A 20,429-nucleotide genomic window follows, 5' to 3' on the forward strand; every position below is an offset into this window, starting at 1 on the left:
CCACGGTCCCTCGTGGGCCAGTGAGGCCACATGCTCCTCTGGGTCTGCCCCTTGGGTAGGGGAGCCGAGATGCAGAGCAGGGGAGAGGGGTCTGAAAGATCCAAGAGGCTCGGTGGGGCCGTGGTTGCTCCGAGGATGCAGGCCTGACCCAGAGCCGAGGCTGGTGGGCCAGGGGCCAGGCCGGGGGGTGGTCCCCAGCAGACTCAGATGAGGGTCCTGTCCTCCGGAGGCTGAGGGCCAGGGGTGTCAGGACGGCCGCCCTCACACCCCAGCCCTGGAGCCCCCTGGCTCTGCGCCCTGCTCCGGTCCCCCAAGCCTTCTGGAAGGTTTCCCTCAGCACCTCATCCAATTTCTGCAAGCCGGAGATAAGGCCGTGGGGCTCGAGACAGGCAGGGTGGGCCCGCCATCCTCAGCCAGGGGGTGGATGGAGCCCCCATCCTGTCCGCCCCCCAAGAGCCCCTGGGGGTGGGGAGCCCCCGAAGCAGAGGCGCCGGGTTGTCCTGCCTCCCTCGCAGGGACTCTGAACCCCTCCTCCAGCCCGGATCCTGGGACAGGCCACACACAGCGCTGACCCTGGGATAATGCTGACCAACTCTATGTCCAGCAGGCTCAGCTGTAAAGACACATCTGAATGAGAGCCCTGGGCTGCTCTTGGGGGCCCCCTGCCCCATCTGCTCCCCATGGTGGGGGCTGATAGCCCTTCTCAGGCGGGCACCCCATGCTCTGCTGACAGTGACCCCATCCCCCTGGACACAGATGCAGGGAGACGCTGGGGTGAGCACAGTAGGGGCTCGTGTGCGTCTGGCCCCACCGGCCTCCGGTGCCCGGAGCGGCTGGCCACACCTCGCCCAGGCCTGGGGCGTCTTTACCCGCAGGTGGGCACTCCTCGGCCCTGCAGTGACCCTGCTCGGCCAGCAGAGGAGGGTGGCTGCCCGCTCAGCGGCCTTGGCCTTGGCAGGAGCGCGCCCATGAGCAGGCAGCGCCAGAGAGCGGGCGCTGAGGTCAGAGGGACGCGGCAGGTTTTATTTTGGGTATCGGCGACCTCCCTCTTGGGGCGCCAGGCCGGGGGTACTGCAGGACGGCGTCGAGCGGGTGCTGCTGTACGGCCGCCGGCTGCCCAGGGCCTGCAACAGGTAACCCACACCCCATGTGCCAGGCCAGGAGGAGGGGGCAGGGCTGGGCTCCCCCTGGGCCTGGGGACCTGGGCTGGAGGCACGGACTGGGCAGCCCAGCGCAGGGCTGCAGCAAGGGATTGACTGAACCCCAGGAAGAGTTTGAGGGCTGACGGGACAGGGCCTCGGCCCAGGGACAGAGTAGGGTGGGCTGGGGTGGGCTTCTCAAGCAAGCAAAGCTGAGCTGAGCCACGGAGCAGGGAGGAGGCTGTGGGGGGCCTGTTCCCCCTCAGGTTCCTGCAGGGTTGGCCTCCAGCTGTGTGGGGGAGGGCAAGGGCCCCCCATGTGCATGGTTGGGGATGGTGGGGCCCAGAGACCTTGAACCTCGCCTGGTAGCCCTGAGCTGACCTGGGTGCCCACTCCAGTGCCAGTCTGAGCTCCCAGTCGGCCCAGCCCATGGGCTCAGGCCCTGCCAGGCCCCAGATAGAAGCCGCTGACACAGCACTTCGGGGTGAGCCCTTCCCAGCCTGGGCGGCCACCTCCACATACCCTGAGCGCTTCTGCGGGCTCTGTAGTGGGTCGCTGGTTTGCGCTGTGTGGGGCTGGCACTCCGTGCTCAGAACTGGGGAGCAGGGGGCTGCCTGGGGGGCCACTGAGGCAGTCAAGATGGAGGGCAGAGGCCGGACACCGGGTGGCGGCCCCTCCGAGCCTCTTGACCGCTGCGGTGGGCAGGCCCTGACAATGCTGCTGCAGCAGAGGAGACAAGCCCTGGATTCCTGCCCCTGAGGCCAGGACCCTGAGAGGGGCTGGGCTGAGTGTGGGCTGAGTGGCCGGCTGCTTCTCCTGCCCCGCCCTGCCCACCCCTTGGCCCTCGGGGCCCCACTCGCTGACCAGTGACCAAGGGGGCCGCCTCTGCCTGTGGCCCTCGTAACGTCCCATCCAGCCGGGTGGACGAGAAGCCCTCCTTCCCTGGGAGATGCCCCCCCCAGCTGGTGGGCACAGCCCTGGACGCCCTCTCGGAGGGGCCATGGGCGACAGGCCATGTGACGTGCCCAGGTTCTAGCCCTCCTGGCCCGCCCGTATCTGTGCTCCCCTTCAGGAGACCTCAGAAAACGGACTCTGAGCAGACCCAGGCCTGGGACGCCAGAGGGCCAGGGGGCCTGCTCTTCAAAGGGGCTCCCCTGACACGGAGGGCAGCAGGGCCCCGCGGTGGGCCCGCATGCAGGCCGGGGGGCGGGCACGGGCCCGGAAGGACAGCCCCAGCCTGCACCCCACCCCCGCCCATCCATGCACTCGGTGCCCGCTCACGCCACAGTCGCCTTCTGCTCCCCTCCCTCCTTCACTCCCATCTCCCATCGCCCACCCATCCGTCTACCCGCCCGCCCGTCCTCCCCACCGGTGCCCCTGAAGCAGGCATGGTCTGACTGCCTTGTCTCTTCTGCCGTCTACTCTGCACAGTGGTGTTTTTGCCATCTACCTCTCATCCTTCTATAGGCCCGCCCTCCACCTGCTCTTTATCCAGCCATCCATCACCCAAGGAGGCCTCACCTCTCGTTTCCATACCAGTCCATCTGCCTACCCATCCCCTCCTCCTTCTATCTATCTGTCCATCAACCTTGACCCTCCATCCATCCATTCATCCACCCACTGACCTCTCCCTCCCTCCCCATGCATCCATCCATCCATCCATCCATCCCTCCATCTGTCCATCAACCTTGACCCTCCATCCATCCATTCATCCACTCACCTACCTCTCCTTCCCTCCCCATCCATCCGTCTGTCAGCCTTAACCCTCCTTCCATCCATCCCTCCCTCCATCGCTCCCTCCACCTATCTATCCATCCCTCCATCTGTCCATGCGTCTTAACCCTCCATCCGTCCATCATCCACCATCCATCATCCACCTATCCACCAAATCTCCTGGGTACCGGGATGGGGATAACCCTAAGGAACGTCTCGTCCTCAGAGGAGGCCGAGCCTAGGGGCGCAGTGGCATGTGCCCGGTCTCGGGGGCTGCAGACTCTGGGGGCAAGCGCCACAGATGCGCCGGAGGAGGACTGAGCCCACGGTCAGCTGCACCCTGACTTTGGCCGCCACACCCCTCAGACCCCAGAGCCCCACGCGCAGAAGGCTACTGGACAGGACAGGGTCCAAGTCTGAAGGAAGACAAGAGGCTTGGACCCCACCACTGGGCAAGGTGGATGGCCCTTCCAGACAGCCATGCTCCCTCCCCGCCCCCGTCAGTGAGCCCAGAGAGCCAGCACGTGGAGATACATGGAAGCTTTACTGGACAGGGTGGAGGGGCTGCCAGCGGGGGGCGGGGGGCAATGCAGGCAGGGCAGGGGTTGTGGCTCTTGACCTGGAGACCCCGGCACGTGGCCGCTCCCAGCACTGACGGCGCCTTCCCTGGGAGCTTGCGGCTTCTCTGGAGGGCGTCCCTTCACCAACCAACAGCCAGAGTTCCTCTCCTCCTGGAACTGTGGGGGGCAGTGAGTGCCATGTTGGAGGGCGAGGTCGGAGGGCCCCGCAGCAAGAGCTGCCAGGGTTTCGGGGCGAAGGCAGGCGTGAGAAGCAGCTTCTTCAGCAAGGTCGGGTTCGGGGGGCGGGGGGCGGATCTGGCCGGGTTCTCCCCTGGGCGTGCGGACGGGGAAGCAGGACCTGCTGCTGCCTGTGCCCTGCTCCTGGGAAAGCTGAAACACACATGGGGAGGTGTGTGTGTGGCGGGGGGCGTCAGGCGCAGCCCAGGAGGGCCCACCACCCTGCCCGCTGCAGCCTGCAGCCTCTCTCTGGGGGCCGCTCTTCCAACCCCTCCGGCTGCCAGGAGCAGCCTCCCTGGTCCCCTTCCAACTTGGAGGCTGGCTCCCGACGTTGCCGCCTGGACCCTGCTCAGGGTGCAGGGTGGAAGGACTCGGCCTGGGCACCCCGCTCTTCCCTAGGAGGTCCTAGTCCTCCAGTTGCAGGCAGCAGCCAGGAGCAGACCCCTTCCCGGGCCCCCCAGCTCCTGCCTGACAGAGAGGCTCCGCGGCCGCAGCCCTGGCCTCCCCCTTCCCAGCCAGTGGCCCCCGCTCTGCCCGGGCGCCATCCGTCAACGTCCCTGTGAGCACGTGGCGCCCACAAAGCAGGGCGGGTGGCTTGGCCGGGACCAGCCCGCCGGGAGGCCTGCGGGAACATCCCGTTTAGCCGGAGCTCGGCGGGAGCAGCTCCCGCCTCCGCCCAGCCGACCGCTCGGGACGCTGCCCCTGCCTCCCGGCCGCTGGCCGCCACCTCGCCGCGGCTCGCAGCGGACGCGCCTGTGGTCAGCCCGGCGACGGCGAGGCGGCTCTCACGGTTGTGGGCGGCCGCCCCTCCTGCCTCTGCGGGCGGCCGGCCCAGCACGTGCCCCAGCTTAGCGCCCGCCCGTGGGTCTCCCGGCCCGGCCCCTCTGCGTGCCCACCAGGCACCTTGGGCCGCGGTGGGCTCACTTCTAGTCTGGGGGTGATGTTGGGGCCGCCCCCTTGATGGATGCTGCACACGTGCCGCCTAGAGTGCACCTGGGGGCCCCCTGCAGACGAGGGGGCCGTGTGCCCCCCTCAGGGGCGGGACCTCCGGGCAGAGGGCTGGGATCACCGCCTCCTCCTTCCCGCCCCAGGGAGCAGTGATGTTCATCTCAGCTGCCTCCGTGGCCCCTGGGACGGCTGGGCCGTGCCGCCCGGGGCCCCCTGGACCACCGCCACCTCTGCTGCCCAAGCCGGGAAAGGACAACCTGCGCCTGCAGAAGCTCCTGAGGAAGGCGGCCCGGAAGAGGATGGGCGGGGGCGGGCCCCCCGCTCCGCCCGGGGCTTTCCGCACCTCCCTGTCCCCCGTGAGCGAGGCCAGCCGTGACCAGGAGGCCCCGAGCCCACGTCCCATGGAGGCCCCGCGTCCAGCTGAGCTCCCGCGCCCCACCGAGGCCCTGCATCCCAGGGAGGCCCCACGCCCAGCCAACGCCCTGCATCCCACAGAGGCCCCACGCCCCACCGAAGCCCTGCATCCCCTGGAGGCCCCGCATCCGGTGGAGGTCCCGCGTCCAGCAGAGGCCATGCGTCCCTCTGATACCCCGCACCCCACTGACGCCCACCATCCGGCTGAGGCCCCACACCCTGCCGAGGCCCCACACCCTGCCGAGGCCCCAGTGGCTGTGGCCGCCACACCCCGCTGCCCCCCGACCCCTGTCATCCACCACGTAGCCTCCCCCACACAGAGGTCCACGTTCTCCTTCAGCCTCGCCCAGCGCAGGAGCCTGGCTTCCCACTTCAGGGCCACGGGCCCCCAGCTCACAGCCCTGGCCCCGGAACCCGCGCGGTGCCCCAGCGGCTTCACCCAGGTAGTGGCCCCTGCAGTGAGGGGCAGCCACGTCAGCCAAGTGCATGTCCGACTGGTGCCATCCCCGCAGGGCGGGACCCCCGAGCCCCCCCCGGCAGCCCCCCAGGGTCAGCACATGGCCCCCTGCCCTCCCGGGGCTCAGCCCCTGATCCCCGTGGCCCACATCCGCCCATTGCCCACTGGGACGCAGGTGGCCAGTCCCTGGCCTGCGGCATCCCCAGTGCCCAGGCCTCCCTCTGGCCTGCAGGCCTCGGTGCCCAGGGAGGCTGGCACCCGGGTGGTGGTGCCCATCACCCCCACCTACCGCTCGCCGGGACCCTCGCCTTTCAGGCCAGGCTCTGGGACCCCCGAACCCGGGCGCCTGGAGGAGCCCCCCACAGCTGGCCCTGCCACTGAGGCTGAGAGAGTCTCCAGCTCCCGCGGGGCCTCGCCCCCCGCCCCGCTGGCAGGCCCCCACCCCTGCCCGGCCCCCAGAGCCGCAGCCAGGCCCCAGCTCAGCGGCTGGATGCGCCTCAAGAAGCAGCTATTGGAGGAGCCGGAGGAGCCCAAGTTCCCAGGGCCGGAGCCCAGCCCGGGGCAGGTGGACCAGGGCGAGACCACCCTTGCCAGCCTGGAGCCCCGGCCCCCCGCCTCCCGGGCCTCCAAGATGTGGGACGCGGTGCTCTACCGCGTGTCCGTGGCCGAGTCCCGCAGTGGCCAGGCGGGGCCTGGAGCTGGGGTGTGCACCCTGGCCGGTCTCAGGCGCCTGCCCTTCCTTTACCGGCCTCGCTTCAACGCCCGGAAGCTGCAGGAGGTGGCTGCCCGACCCCATCCTGTGACCTCCCCAGTCCTGGTCCTGAACCCCCAGCCCAAGAACTTCAACCGGACGGCGGCTGGCTGGAGGCTCCACTGAACAGCTGGGTGACCCCAGGGCTGTGGGGTGGACAAGAGGGGCTGAGTGTCCAGCTGGGAAACTGAAGCTGTTCAAGAGAAGAACCCGGCGGCCTGGGGGTCCGGAGGGGCGGTGGGGCGGACGGGAGCAGGAAGGACCACAGCGGGAGAAGGGGGTTAAGCAGGAGGCGGGTTTGGATGGTGCAGAGGAGCAGAGAGAGGTCTGCTTTGCGGTAGAGTGTGGGGGCTTTGGGGGTGAACTTCTGGGGAGGCAGACAGTTCAGGAGGCCGCCTCGAGGTCAGGGTTGTCTGAGTAACCTCGCAGGGCAGGGCCAGCCTGGGCGTCTGCACAGGGCTTGGGGCAGGGGCTGCAGGGGGCGGTCACCAGCAGAGCCTGGAGGGGCCATGGCTGCTCAGGAGGGTCTGCCCGGCTCCAGGGAGCTGGGCTGGGTTTAACCCCGGGAGCTCCGGGTGGTGAGTCCTGACACGTGCCGGGACAAGGACTCTGGGGCCGCTCCCTTCTGCCTAGAAAGTGGGGGAGACTTGCATCTCCGTGGGGGTGGGTAGTGGCTGGGGGCTTGGGCTTGGGCGGGGTCACCTCCGTGGGCTGCCCTGGCGGCTGTGCCGCCCGAGGACAGGGCCCTGGCCAGCGCTGGGAGCAGGTCGAGGCCCGGGGGGGGAGCCGGCCCCTCACTGCCGCCCTGTGCTGTGGCTTCTGCTCCCCCAGACTGAGGGCCGAGTTCAGGGAGGATTTGCTGATGAGACAGGAGGTGGGTCTCAGCCTCGAGGCTGGATGAGGAGACTGGGGGAGAGCAGCCTGGCCCAGCGAGGACCAGCCGTGGCCTGGACAGGTGGGGAAGGGGGCCCAGGGCCTCATACAGCCGTGGGGCCCGCACTGTGCCCTCAGAGGGGGTCTGACTCAGGACCACTGGGGCTCTGACCAGCAGTGGGGGAGAAACACGGAGGTGCTGTGGGCAGGACTCGGCAGGGAAGGAGGTGGTTGGCAGGGGGACGTGACGGGAGCTGTACATGGATCCTGGGACCCAGGCCACTAATAAAAGTGTGCATGACCACGCTGCGGTTGTCTTTCTGCCTCCACCAGGCGATGGGGCGGGCGGTAGCCACAGGAGCAGCTCCCACTGAGATAACAGGGAGCGCCCAAGGTTCTGGCCCCTCCGAGACCCTGAGCCCACTGATGGGCGGGAACCGAGCCTCCAGGACTCCCCTTCCGGCCACGCTCGCCCTGCAGTGCCCTGGAAGGCCTCGCCTGCCCAAGCGGTGCAGACAGGGCATCATGGCTCCTCCCAGAAGGGAGTCAGAGCTTTGTCAGGGGGAGCGGGGCAGGACCCCAGGACGGGGGTGGGCAGGGGGACCAGAGGGGCAGGCTCCGGCCGGCCCTGAGCCGGGCGCTCTGCCCTCAGGAGCCTCCTCCTGGCTTCTGCCACCAGGCGCCCGGGCAGCAAATTTCAGGCACAACACATCACACGCGGGCCGCTGCTGCGGACTCACCAGACAGAGAGGCCTAGGGCGCCGAGCCCTCGTCCACAAGCACCTTCTCGTACTTCCCGTGTCCGGCGGCCACAAACTTGTACCTCTTCCCAGACGGGGTGCTCTGCCAGGAAGAAGGCCCGGGGCCAAGGTGAGAGCCGCGGAGGGAGACAGCCGCTCTCCCAGCCCACCCACTGGTCTGCCGCCTTCCGACGCACCTTGACCGTAGACGAAGTCTTGGGGCCTCCTTTCTGCTCCCAGAGATCCCGCTTGCTCATGTCTCCGGCCACAATATCCTTGGGGCAGAAGGAAGCCGCGTTGCTGCGGGCCCCCGCTGGGGGAGCTGGGAGCCCCGGGCACGTCACCCGCCGGCCTCGCAGGTCCAGGGCCGCAGGGCCGGCCCACGTGCCCCCTTGCGGGGAGCGCCCACAGAGGAGGCCCGGAAGCCGCGCCCCCAGCCCTCCCCAGGGACCAGGCCGGCCACCACGGGCCCTGCAGCCCGCTCTTCAGCCCGGACGGCCCGCGCTTGCTGTGCCGAGGGGGCCCGGCTCCGCCCCAGGATGGACGCCTACCTTGCAGGGGGCGGACTTGGCGGCCGACTGAGCCTGCACCTCTCCCGTCTCCCAGCGGCTCTTAGTGCTCGCCACAGCCATGCTGGGCAACTCGATGGAGGGCTGGCGGGTGAGCTTGGGGGTCCTGCCTGCGATCTGCAGAGGAGACAGGACCATCCTCGCTCTGCTCGGGCATGGGGTTGGAGGAGCAGGGCTTGAACGGAAGGGCCTTGGTGGATGGAGTGATGGTTGGGTGGATGGGAGTTAGTTGGGTGAAAGGGTATACAGGTTGTATGGAGGTGTGTGGGTCGGGGTGAGTGGCGTTGGTTGCATAGAAGAACGTCCATTGAACAAAGAAATTGGGTGGAAAGACAGTGGCTGAATGCAGGGGGATTGGTTGGGTGGAGGGGAGCAGATTGTATGGAAGGGTGTTAGTTGGATAGAGGGGTGTGGAATTAGAGGAGGGACATTGGTTACATGGAGAGGTGTTGGTTGGATAGAGGAACATGGAGGGCCATCACTTGAATGGAAAAGTGTTGGTTGGATGGAAGGATGTTGGTTGGACACAGTGGCATTGGTTGGCTGGAGGGTCATTGGTTGGATAAAGGGGTGTTGATTGCAAGGAGTGGTGTAGATTGGATGGAAGAGAGAGTTGAATAAACAACGTGTTAGTTGGATGGGGGTGGTGGGGGTGGAGATAGGATCAATGGAGGAACCTTGGTTGGATGGATAAAGGGCTAGATGGAAGAATGTGGAAGGGTGGAGTAGTGTTGGTCGGATGAAAGATGGTTAGTTGAATAAAAGGGTGTTATTTGGCTGGGGGCTGTAGGATCAGTGGAGGGACTCTGGCTGGATGGAGCAAGGGCTCAGCAGAAAGTGCGGGCGCCTGTACCCACCTCGACGGCCTGGGTGTACTGCTCCAGCCGCTCATCAATCTTGGAGATGGGCAGGGCCGGCTGGGACTTCCTCACGCTGTTACTGGAGGAGAGAAGGGTCTTGCCCAGGAGCCCTCACTCAGCTTCTGGGCCTCACCCTGAGCAGCCGCCACAGCTCTCTCAGGCCCCAGATCTCCACCTCATGGACCCCCTCTTCAGCCTTCCCCTGGAGAACCCTGGGTCCTGCTCCCCTGGAGAACTCTGGAGCCTGCCTTCCCTTGGAGAACACTGGGTCCTTCTTCCCCTGGAGAACACTGCATCCTTCTTCCCCTGGAGAACTCTGGGGCCTGCTTCCCCTGGAGAACCCTGGGTCCTGCTCCCCCTGGAGAACCTTAGGTCCTGCCTCCCCTTGGAGAACCCTGGGTCCTGCTCCCCTGGAGGACCCTGGGGCCTGGCTTCCCCTGGAGAACCCTGGGTCCTGCTTCCCCTGGAGAACCCTGGGTTCTGCCTCCCCTTGGAGAACACTGGGTCCTGCTTCCCTTGGAGAACCCTGGGGCCTGCCTTCCCTTTGAGAGAACCCTGGGTTCTGCTTCCTCTGGAGAGAACCCTGGGGCCTGCTTCCCCTGGAGAACCCTGGGGCCTGCTTCCCCTGGAGAACCCTGGGTCCTGCCTCCCCTTGGAGAACCCTGGAGCCTGCCTCCCCTTGGAGAACACTGGGTCCTTCTTCCCCTGGAGAACACTGCATCCTTCTTCCCCTGGAGAACTCTGGGGCCTGCTTCCCCTGGAGAACCCTGGGTCCTGCTCCCCCTGGAGAACCTTAGGTCCTGCCTCCCCTTGGAGAACCCTGGGTCCTGCTCCCCTGGAGGACCCTGGGGCCTGGCTTCCCCTGGAGAACCCTGGGTCCTGCTCCCCTGGAGAACCCTGGGGCCTGCTTCCCCTGGAGAACCCTGGGTCCTGCCTCCCCTTGGAGAACCCTGGAGCCTGCCTCCCCTTGGAGAACATTGGGTCCTTCTTCCCCTGGAGAACACTGCATCCTTCTTCCCCTGGAGAACTCTGGGGCCTGCTTCCCCTGGAGAACCCTGGGTCCTGCTCCCCCTGGAGAACCTTAGGTCCTGCCTCCCCTTGGAGAACCCTGGGTCCTGCTCCCCTGGAGGACCCTGGGGCCTGGCTTCCCCTGGAGAACCCTGGGTCCTGCTTCCCCTGGAGAACCCTGGGTTCTGCCTCCCCTTGGAGAACACTGGGTCCTGCTTCCCTTGGAGAACCCTGGGGCCTGCCTTCCCTTCGAGAGAACCCTGGGTTCTGCTTCCTCTGGAGAGAACCCTGGGGCCTGCTTCCCCTGGAGAACCCTGGGGCCTGCCTCCCCTTGGAGAACCCTGGGTCCTGCCTTCCCTTGGAGAACTCTGGGGCCTGCTTCCCCTGGAGAACACTGGGTCCTGTGCCCCTGGAGAACTCTGGGGCCTGGCTTCCCCTGGAGAACCCTGGGTCCTGCCTTCCCCTGGAGAACTCTGGGTCCTGTGCTCCTGGAGAACCCTGGGGCCTGGCTTCCCCTGGAGAACCCTGGGTCCTGCCTCCCCTGGAGAACACTGGGTCCTGCTCCCCTGGAGAACCCTGCGGCCTGCTTCCCCTGGAGAACCCTGGGTCCTGCCTTCCCATGGAGAACATTGGGTCCTTCTTCCCCTGGAGAACCCTGGGTCCTGCCTCCCCTGGAGAACACTGGGTCCTGCTCCCCTGGAGAACCCTGGGTCCTGCTCCCCTGGAGAACCCTGGGTCCTGCCTCCCCTTGGAGAACCCTGGGTCCTGCTCCCCTGGAGAACCCTAGGTCCTGCCTCTCCTGGAGAACATTAGGTCCTTCTTCCCCTGGAGAACCCTGGGTCCTGCTCCCCTGGAGAACCCTGGGTCCTGCCTCCCCTTGGAGAACCCTGGGTCCTGCCTCTCCTGGAGAACACTGGGTCCTTCTTCCCCTGGAGAACCCTGGGCCCTGCTCCCCTGGAGAACCCTGGGCCCTGCTCCCCTGGAGAACCCTAGGTCCTGCCTCCCCTTGAAGAACCCTGGGTCCTTCTTCCCCTGGAGAACACTGGGTCCTGCCTAGGAAGCAGCCAGACATACCTCTTCTTAATGGAGCGGTTCAGGGACTCGGTCCTGTCACTGAGCTGTGGAGGGCAGGCGGAGATGGAGCCTCTGAAGCCGGAGCGGGGCCCAGAGCCCCCGCCCCGCAGCTGCTCCCCCTGCGTGCCGCGCCCCCCTCCCAGTCCCACGGCCCAGCTTATGCCCATCACAGGCCCTGCCAAACACCGCATGGCAGGGATTCAGCAGCCTGTGCAGGACAGAAGACAAGGCATTGGTGCTTAACCTACTTTGGTACTGGGGCTCAGGGGAGGCGAGCCCACTTCGGTCCCCTCCAAGACCAGGGGGCTGGGTGTCCTGGGCTGCCGGCAGCTCTGGTGCTGGGAGCAGAATGTCCGGGGTTAGGGCTGGACCACCGCCCCCTCGCCCCCGCTCCTGCCCCCCCAGGGCCCCGGTGGACACTGCCCCTCCCTGGGCCTCCTCAGGTCCTCTCCCGCCCTGACATGCTCTGGTTCTGAGTTCTCTGCCACAGGAGCTGGTGAGTCCAGGAAGGTGCTGCTCCATCCCACGGTCCCCAGCCCCACCGCCTTCTAGGGCTGCAGGGGCTGTTGTCTGCAGGCGGGGTGATGGCTCCCTCTGGGCCGTCCCGTGAGGCCCACAGGGCATGCGGACAGCAGAGAAAGAATCAGCCCGGGGCCAGAGTGCCACCCAGACCTGTGGGAGCCCCCACACCTGTGCCTCTGCCTCCTTGGTCTCCGCCAGCCCTGGGCTGCCCTGCATGGGCTCCTGGGGCCCGCTGGGCTCTGAAGCCTCTGGTGCCAGCCCCTCCCGGGGCTCTGAGTCAGGGCTCAGATGCAGCTCCTCCAGACAGACCTCAGCTGGACTCAGCTTGTCACCACCCTGGCTCCCAGAGGTGCACTGGCGGGGCCTGTGGTTGTGGGGGAGGCAATCCGATCAGTCAGATGTCATCCGATGGTTTGTTTTGAGGGCCTCCCCAGGTCCGAGCCTTGGTTTCCCCGTCTGTAAGTCAGGACCCTCAGACCAGCCGAGTGCCAAGGAATCCCAAGACCCTGGTATCTTTGGGGAAGTGAGGCCAAGGACCTCAGCGCCTGCCCCGTGGTGACCAGTGACCACTGCCGCATGGACAGAGGGCCACTGGCTCACTGAGGCTACTCCCAGGCCCCAGGCTGGGCCTGTGTCCTGCTTGTCAGCGTCCGCCTGGTCGGCCTAGGCGGGGTCCCTGCTCCTGCCTGCTCTGTGTGGGGGCGACAGGCCTGGGCGTCCAGTGGGCCTGAGGAGGGGTCTGAGGGGGGTTTGGGGGCTGGTGCAGTGGTAGACGAGGAAAGAACTGGGGTCACAGCTGGGACCACAGCCCAGAGGAGCGGGCCGGACACGGCTGGCTGGGGGCAGGGGAGGCCAGCCGCTGGCAGCCCATGCGGGTCTGCATTTGAGCGGGACTGAACCTGGAGAAGAAGATGGGAAATTCTCGCATTTTCCATGATTTCAGGCCCCTTGGTGTTCGTGCCAGCCAAGACCCAGACCCACCACCCAAGGTGCGCCGGGGTCGGAGCCAGCAGCAGGCTCACAGAGGCCCATTCAGCCCCGGCTGCGGGCGGCCAGGCAGGTGCGGGGGGCAGGGAGGCCTGGCGCCCAGGAGGGTCCACAGAAGAGCCATAGTGCCCCCTGCTGGTGGCCAGGCAGCCAGGGACAAAGGGAGCTGGCGACCACTCCAAGAGCAGTGGAGGTGGGCCTCCCTGCTGCCCCCGACCCCAGCTCAGAAATGCAGGGTGCTCCCCAACTCGCAGAGATGAGGGGAACCGAGGCCTGGAGGGTGGTCCTGGCCAGAGGGCCACAGCAGGACCAGGGCCCCGCCAGGCAGCCAGCTCTGGCTGTGGGGGCCGCTTGCAGGAGGAAAAGGGGTGACTGAGTGATGGTGGGGGGTGGTCTTAGTGAGAGCTCGGGCTCTTAGGGACCTCGGGGTGGGGGGACCGGAGATGGCCCGGGGAGGGGGCCAGGGCCCCAAGCATGGAGCTTCCAAGCCCATCTGGGCCCTGGCCACGGCCAAGGGCCTGGAGCCCGGCTCAGAGCCCCCTGAGGCGGGTGGGGGCGAGGCCCCCTTCCCCCGCCGGCCCCGGTTCAGCGTCTGTGCATCTGGAAAGCTTGTCCCCCAGGCCGCCTCAAACATCTGGAAATACCTGCTCCCCTCCGTGGGAACAGAGCGCGCCGCCCCCAGGGAGGAAGGGGCCCGGGGGCGCGGGGCCTCCCTGACGTCAGCGGGCTGCACACGTGCTGATCGGGCCGCAGCTGGTCTGGACGGGCCGGGGCCCTGGGAGCCCGGAGTGAGCCCCACCCGCCGCCCCCGTCTCTCTCTCTTCCTCCTCCTGCCCCCACAGCCGCAGGGGCGTTTTGGGGGGCTGCTGGGGAGGGGTGCAGAGGGCACAGGCCAGACGCAGGTAAGGGGGCTGGAGGGAGCCCGCCGCCCCCAGGCTGTGACCCCCACTTGCCTGTCGTCCTCCTGCGTCCCCTCCAGACTCTCGCCCCGAGAGGGGTCCCCAGCATCCGGGGCCTCCCCAGCCCCCCAGTGCTGCTGCCGTTGCTGCTCTGGCTTCTGGGACCAGTCGCCAAAGCCCTCATCCTCGTCCAGCTCAGGAGCCTCCGAGGGCTGCGGGCTGAGGCTGGAAGAGCAAGCAGGGTCTCAGGGCCGGGCTGAAAGTGGGCCGGGGGCTCTCAAACCCTGGGCGCCAAGCGTGGGAGACCCCGTCTGCACAGACGCAGCACTCCACTGCTGGGCCGGGCCTCCCCCACCAGTCTGGGGCTCCCTGAGTGCTGGGCTGAGCCTCCCCCATCAGTCTGGGGCTCCCCGAGTGCTGGGCTGGGCCTCCCCCACCAGTCTGGGGCTCCCCGAGTGTTGGGCTGGCCTCCCCCATCAGTCTGGGGCTCCCCGAGTGCTGGGCCGGGCCTCCCCCACCAGTCTGGGGCTCCCCGAGTGCTGGGCTGAGCCTCCCCCATCAGTCTGGGGCTCCCCGAGTGCTGGGCCGGCCTCCCCCATCAGTCTGGGGCTCCCCGAGTGTTGGGCTGGGCCTCCCCCACCAGTCTGGGGCTCCCCGAGTGCTGGGCTGGCCTCTCCCATCAGTCTGGGGCTCCCCGAGTGCTGGGCCGGGCCTCCCCCACCAGTCTGGGGCTCCCCGAGTGCTGGGCTGGGCCTCCCCCATCAGTCTGGGGCTCCCCAAGTGCTGGGCTGAGCCTCCCCCATCAGTCTGGGGCTCCCCAAGTGCTGGGCCGGGCCTCCCCCACCAGTCTGGGGCTCCCCGAGTGCTGGGCTGAGCCTCCCCCATCAGTCTGGGGCTCCCCGAGTGCTGGGCCAGCCTCCCCCACCAGTCTGGGGCTCCCCGAGTGCTGGGCTGGGCCTCCCCCACCAGTCTGGGGCTCCCCGAGTGTTGGGCTGGCCTCCCCCACCAGTCTGGGGCTCCCCGAGTGCTGGGCTGAGCCTCCCCCATCAGTCTGGGGCTCCCCGAGTGCTGGGCCGGCCTCCCCCATCAGTCTGGGGCTCCCCGAGTGTTGGGCTGGGCCTCCCCCACCAGTCTGGGGCTCCCCGAGTGCTGGGCTGGCCTCCCCCATCAGTCTGGGGCTCCCCGAGTGCTGGGCTGGGCCTCCCCCACCAGTCTGGGGCTCCCCGAGTGCTGGGCTGGGCCTCCCCCATCAGTCTGGGGCTCCCCGAGTGCTGGGCTGAGCCTCCCCCATTAGTCTGGGGCTCCCCGAGTGCTGGGCTGGCCTCCCCCATCAGTCTGGGGCTCCCCGAGTGCTGGGCTGGCCTCCCCCATCAGTCTGGGGCTCCCCGAGTGCTGGGCCGGGCCTCCCCCACCAGTCTGGGGCTCCCCGAGTGCTGGGCTGAGCCTCCCCCATTAGTCTGGGGCTCCCTGAGTGCTGGGCTGGGCCTCCCCCATCAGTCTGGGGCTCCCCGAGTGCTGGGCTGGGCCTCCCCCATCAGTCTGGGGCTCCCCGAGTGCTGGGCCGGGCCTCCCCCACCAGTCTGGGGCTCCCCGAGTGCTGGGCTGAGCCTCCCCCATTAGTCTGGGGCTCCCTGAGTGCTGGGCTGGGCCTCCCCCATCAGTCTGGGGCTCCCCGAGTGCTGGGCTGAGCCTCCCCCATTAGTCTGGGGCTCCCCGAGTGCTGGGCTGGCCTCCCCCATCAGTCTGGGGCTCCCCGAATGCTGGGCTGGCCTCCCCCATCAGTCTGGGGCTCCCCGAGTGCTGGGCTGGGCCTCCCCCATCAGTCTGGGGCTCCCCGAGTGCTGGGCCGGGCCTCCCCCACCAGTCTGGGGCTCCCCGAGTGCTGGGCTGAGCCTCCCCCATTAGTCTGGGGCTCCCCGAGTGCTGGGCCGGGCCTCCCCCACCAGTCTGGGGCTCCCCGAGTGCTGGGCTGGCCTCCCCCATCAGTCTGGGGCTCCCCGAGTGCTGGGCTGGGCCTCCCCCATCAGTCTGGGGCTCCCCGAGTGCTGGGCTGGGCCTCCCCCATCAGTCTGGGGCTCCCCGAGTGCTGGGCTGAGCCTCCCCCATTAGTCTGGGGCTCTCCGAGTGCTGAGCCGGGCCTCTCCCATCAGTCTGGGGCTCCCCGAGTGTTGGGCCGGCCTCCCCCATCAGTCTGGGGCTCCCCGAGTGCTGGGCCGGGCCTCCCCCCTCAGCCTGGGGTCTCCAAGTATGGGTGAGGAGCCCCCCTCTGCTCCCTCAGCTGAGCCAGCAGGGTCTGGCAGCAGGCTGCTTCCCTGGGCAGCAGGGTGAGCCCCGCACCCTGTTCCCTGCTTCAGGCTGGAGTCCCCGGCCACGGTGGTCTCTGCCTGCTAGGACGGGACCTGGCTCGAAGGGCCTTGACCGCTACAACACACCACCCCACCCATAGCTGCTGACTCAGAGAAAATGGAACGAAACAGGGCCAGGAGGAGGGGGGGACATTATTGGAAAAACAGCCCAGCCCAGCCACAGCGGCCTCCCGGGCCCCGGGAGGGGACGAGCCGGCCTCGGCCGCCAACTTGGACGTGGCCTCTGTGAGTCACTGGCTGCGAGGAGTGGGGCAGGGGGCTCGGGGCCCAGGGCCCCACAGCTGCGCTCAGAATCGGTCCAAGCAGGGGGACCACGCAGGGGGACGGGGGCTGAGTCAGGGCCCCGGGAGGCTGGTGGGGAGGGGGCAGCGGCCCACGTGCAGCAGTGCTCCCTGGCCCCCGGCACTGCAGTGACCCTCACCCCGAGGACATCCCCACCGTGCCCAGGTTCCGGGGCAGCCCTCCCCCTGCCTCCTTGTCCCCTCTGCTCTGGGGTCTCCAGCCCTGGGGGGGTCCTGATGCCCAGAAGCCCCCTCTGCCCAGCAGGGCAGGACGGGTGAGCTGGTGGGGGGCGGCTCACAGCTTCTCCTGCTCCGACTGCTCCGGGGACGGGCTTCCTTCGTCTTCGTCTTGAGCCCGAAGCTGCCGCTCCGTGTCGCGCCGGTGCTGCTCACAGGCGGCCTCCTCCTCATCCTCCACACTCCACTGAGCGGCGAGCCTGGGGGCACGAGAAGGGGTCAACTGGGGGCCACCGCCTCCCACCCAAGCAGGCCCGCTGGGGACCCTCGAGGCCTCAGTTTCCCCATTTCTAAAGCGGAGACCACGAGAGAGGGTCAGGAAGGTGCCTTCGGCTAGTGGAGCTGGCCTCTGGACGTCCACGTGCCTCCTGGTGATGAGGGGTCTACAGTCAGATGGGCCTGGGGAGCCCCAGGGACGGGGACAGGCCCTCCGCCCCTGCCAGCAGCATGGCTCCCTGGCCCTCATCACAGCCGGACACTGGCCAGTGCAGCTCTGGCTCCAGGCAGGGCCTGGTGGCACCTCACCTCCAGCCGAGGTGCAAAGAGCTGGCTGTGGCCGCTGGACAGCTGGTGTCCCTCCTTCTCCCTGAGTCAAGTGGCCATAGCCTCGGTCAGTCAGGCACTGGTAGCCTGGGCGGGTCAGGTCAGAGGCAGCCCAGCCCCTCAGGAGACCCTCTTGGGCAGGGGGCGATCATTCCTGCCACCCCCCAACCATGAGTAAAAGGCATCGGGAGAGGGAGGCCCTATTAAAGGATCTGGGAGGGGCTGCCCTCAGCTGGGGCCTGAACCCCTCAGCCCACTCAGGGCCACCCTCTACCTCAGGCCCCGGTGCAGGCTCACTCCAGACCGCGCTGTCCATGAGAAACTGAGGCCCACGCGGAGCCAGGCCCCGGAGAGCTTCCTCCCGCCGGCCTGCTGAGCCCGTGTTCCCAGGGTCCCTCACCCAGGCTACACAAGGAGGCCTGAGACTGGGGGCCTGGGGCCTGGCCACCCCGGCCCTGGCCCAGCAGCTCTCGAGTTGCTGGCACCTAGAAGGCACCCAGCCTGCCGGCCCTGGCTCCCCCAGAACCCGAGAGGAGGGTCCTGGGTCTCCCAAGCCAGGGTCTCAGCGCCTCCCTGCTGTGTCCCCCGCCTGACCCCACAGCCCGCTCCTTCAGGGCCCCGTCCCCTGGCCAGGGTGGGCCGGCTCTGTGGTCTCGGCAGGCCTGCCAACACATGATCTAATCTCTCCTAGGTCTCCCCGGAGCTTCCTAGACAAAAGCCAGGCCCCTCCACAGCCCCAGCTCCAGGCCCACTCCCCCCCGCGGCAGCCGCAGGGGACCCCAGCCGTGCAAACCAGCCTCCCGCTCAGACCTCAGCGCCCCCCGCCCGCCTACCCCCGCGCCTCGAAGTGCCTTCGACTCCCCCCCTGAGCTCCAGGGAGCCCCTAATCCCCCACACCTGGCCCCATCACACGGCCAGCAGAGCCAGCCTCCCGCCCCAGGCCCTCGGCGGGGGCCGGGGGCCGCGTCCTGTCAGGGGGAAGAGCCTGGGTGATCCTGAGGATGGGGGGCCGGGGTCCAGGGGTCCTCCCTCCCGTGAGCACCCACAGTCCCCAGGCTGAGGGTGGGAGGCGAGCGGGGCCGGGCCCCCGGCCGTGGGATGGAGAGGTGTCCATAGACCCCTCCTGAAGGCGCTGGGGCTGGGGTGCTCCTCGGAGGGGCGAGACCAGCCATGGGCCCCCTGGCTGCTGCGCACACGCACCCATGGTGTGTTCGTGTGGGGCTGAATGTGTGTGCGTGGGCCCCGGTGGGGGGTGAATGCACCCAGGTGGGGCCTCTCTCAGGCTGTAACTCCAGCCCCCTCCCCGAGCCTCAGGAACCCTTCGCCGGCACAGCTAAGTGCAGAGGCCACGCAGACTGCTCACCCACAGCCGGGCCATGTGTCCTGGCCACCAGGCCCCACGCCACCCGTGCCCCATCCTGGTCCCAGGCCCGCCAGCACGACGGGCCTGTCTGCCACACACACACACGTGCACACACGGCAGGAAGGCACACAGTGGGTGCACGCACCTCCTCCTAAGCCGGACCCTCGGGCCCACGTGGGTCCCAGCACCCCACGCCGGGGTCCACGTGCCACAAGACCCAGGCCCAAGAACCAGGTGAGAGCCAGGTGGCAGGCCGGGCCCCCCAGCCCAGCCAGGGTGCCCCAGAGCATGTTTACTGTTCCCGCCATCGTCCTGACAACGGCCCTGGCCCGAGGCCAAGGCATGTTTTCTGAGAACTGCGCTCCTGAGAAGAGGCCCCTCCGAAGGTCAGCCCTGCTCCCGGCGGTCCGCACGTGACTCCCCAGCCCTCGGGCAGGGACAGACCGGGGGACGCAGGGTAGGGGGCTCGGGGGCTCCCCACAGCCCCTGCTGGGGGAGAGGCCGCGCTGCCCCGGGCCCTGACCCGTGGCGCGGGCCCCTTCCCTCCGGCCCCCCTCCCTCCACCCCAGGATGTGAGTCATGGGGCCCGGGCCCCTCCCATGACCTCACCCCCTCGCTGTTCCGCAGCTGGGCCGCATTCTGGGAACTGAGAGGGGGGCGGCTCTCCTGGGGTGGGGTGGGGGCCTCTGGCCTGGGAAGGCGCCCCCGGCCGGCGGCCCAGACCCCTTGGCACGCCAGGCGGAGCTGTCAGGATGCTGGCGCGGCCGCCCGTGGCCCTGGCTCGGCCCGCGCGCAGCTGCGAGGGATTTGGTGTTCCTGCACAAACGCAATTATCTCCTTCCTGCGTCTGCTCTGGCTCCGGGCGCGCCCAGGGCTCAGCCCCAGGGGCCGCGGAACGGGGCTCCGCTCCCCAGCCCGGTCACGCTCCACTAAGCAGCCTCGCCCCTCCAGGCGCATGAGCGTGTACAGGCCCCGTTCTCAGCGGGGGTCCCCAAGTCCAGCAGCTGCCCCCGCTGGCCACGTCCACCACCTTGGGGGCCCCTCCTCCCCTTCCTCCGAAGCCCCCTGGTCTCCACCAAGGCTCCGGCGATGCCAGGCCTGCTCTGGTCTCCCCGGCCTGCCTGGCGGCTCCAGAAGGCAGTCAAGCCTCGGTCCTGTCTCAGCTCTGCCCCCTGCAGGCAGCTCCTGTCTGCCCCCCACCTTCCGCCCATCTCTGGGCCCTAAAGCTCAGCTCAGAGTCCTGGGAAGGCCCAGGGGCTTAGCTGGGGGCCTGGGGCCCGGGGCTCAAGGGACAATGGCCAGGCTGGGCCAGGCTGACGTGGGGGGCCTTTCCTTCTAGAGACCCGCAAAGTACCCGCCTGACCACTGTCCCCTGGACACCACGGGTGGGAATCCTGGGGAGCTGGGATGGTCAGCCTGTGTGCCTGTGACCACCAAGGCGTCCAGTCCCGTCAAGTGACCCCCTTCCCAGGGCTTTCGTTCGCCCAGGTGGATGCCGCAGAGCAACTGGTGCCTCAAGTGACCACAGAGCCCATGCGTGCAAGTGACAGAGGTGGAAGGACTCGGAGGCCACTCAGCCCGCTTCCAGGCTGGGGGGCTGCACGCGCCCCCAGCCAGATGGTCCAGAGGAGGGGCGGGGCCAGCCGGGGGGCTCGGGACGGGGCGGGAGGCTGGGCAGCACCTGCGCCCCATGACCCGAGGGGAGCCGCTCCCTGGGTGTAGCTCAGGGAGGGTCCGCGGGGGCCCAGGGTGCCGCGGCAGCGTGAGGGCTGAGCCCGGAGCACGCGGGAGCCCCGAGTAGGTGGTGGCACACGGTGAGGGCGACTGCCCCGGTGGGGGCTGGCATGGAGCGGCGGGTCACCGGGCCCCCACCCTCCTGACCACCCTG

The 20,429-nt window shown here is 68.5% G+C and overlaps 2 protein-coding genes across 8 annotated transcripts in view; one reads left to right on the forward strand and one right to left on the reverse strand.

Annotated features, from left to right (window-relative positions):
* The first annotated feature begins 981 nt into the window (after positions 1 to 981).
* PRR33 (proline rich 33) lies at positions 982 to 7,396 on the forward strand. 2 transcript variants are annotated; one of them, XM_070782616.1, is made up of 3 exons: positions 982 to 1,133; positions 4,741 to 5,040; positions 5,095 to 7,396. In XM_070782616.1, the coding sequence occupies exons 2-3, from the start codon at positions 4,750 to 4,752 to the stop codon at positions 6,343 to 6,345; spliced, it is 1,542 nt and encodes a 513-aa protein (XP_070638717.1). In that variant the 5' UTR covers positions 982 to 1,133; positions 4,741 to 4,749; the 3' UTR covers positions 6,346 to 7,396. The 2 variants fall into 2 exon arrangements, with proteins under 2 accessions (XP_070638717.1, XP_019810050.2); XM_019954491.2 differs by having other exon boundaries at positions 985 to 1,133; positions 4,741 to 7,396.
* The window catches only part of LSP1 (lymphocyte specific protein 1), a 38,849-nt gene continuing 21,797 nt past the window's right edge, over positions 3,378 to 20,429 (reverse strand). For 3 of the 6 annotated variants that reach the window (XM_019954495.2, XM_019954499.2, XM_019954502.2), the window contains exons 2-11: positions 16,698 to 16,835; positions 13,806 to 13,976; positions 12,034 to 12,229; positions 11,592 to 11,681; positions 11,344 to 11,387; positions 9,259 to 9,340; positions 8,384 to 8,518; positions 8,030 to 8,107; positions 7,833 to 7,935; positions 3,378 to 3,802 (exon numbers count right to left, since the gene is read on the reverse strand). In XM_019954495.2, coding sequence (XP_019810054.2) covers positions 7,846 to 7,935; positions 8,030 to 8,107; positions 8,384 to 8,518; positions 9,259 to 9,340; positions 11,344 to 11,387; positions 11,592 to 11,681; positions 12,034 to 12,229; positions 13,806 to 13,976; positions 16,698 to 16,835 — 1,024 coding nt within the window. In that variant the 3' untranslated portion in view covers positions 3,378 to 3,802; positions 7,833 to 7,845. Of the gene's footprint in view, positions 3,803 to 7,832; positions 7,936 to 8,029; positions 8,108 to 8,383; positions 8,519 to 9,258; positions 9,341 to 11,343; positions 11,388 to 11,591; positions 11,682 to 12,033; positions 12,230 to 13,805; positions 13,977 to 16,697; positions 16,836 to 19,150; positions 19,195 to 20,429 lie in introns of those variants that run through there. The other 3 variants (XM_019954501.2, XM_070782617.1, XM_070782618.1) reach the window with 3 other exon arrangements.

The sequence above is a fragment of the Bos indicus genome, chromosome 29 (assembly GCF_029378745.1).
Source record: "Bos indicus isolate NIAB-ARS_2022 breed Sahiwal x Tharparkar chromosome 29, NIAB-ARS_B.indTharparkar_mat_pri_1.0, whole genome shotgun sequence".
In the NCBI taxonomy this organism is placed as follows: domain Eukaryota; kingdom Metazoa; phylum Chordata; class Mammalia; order Artiodactyla; family Bovidae; genus Bos; species Bos indicus.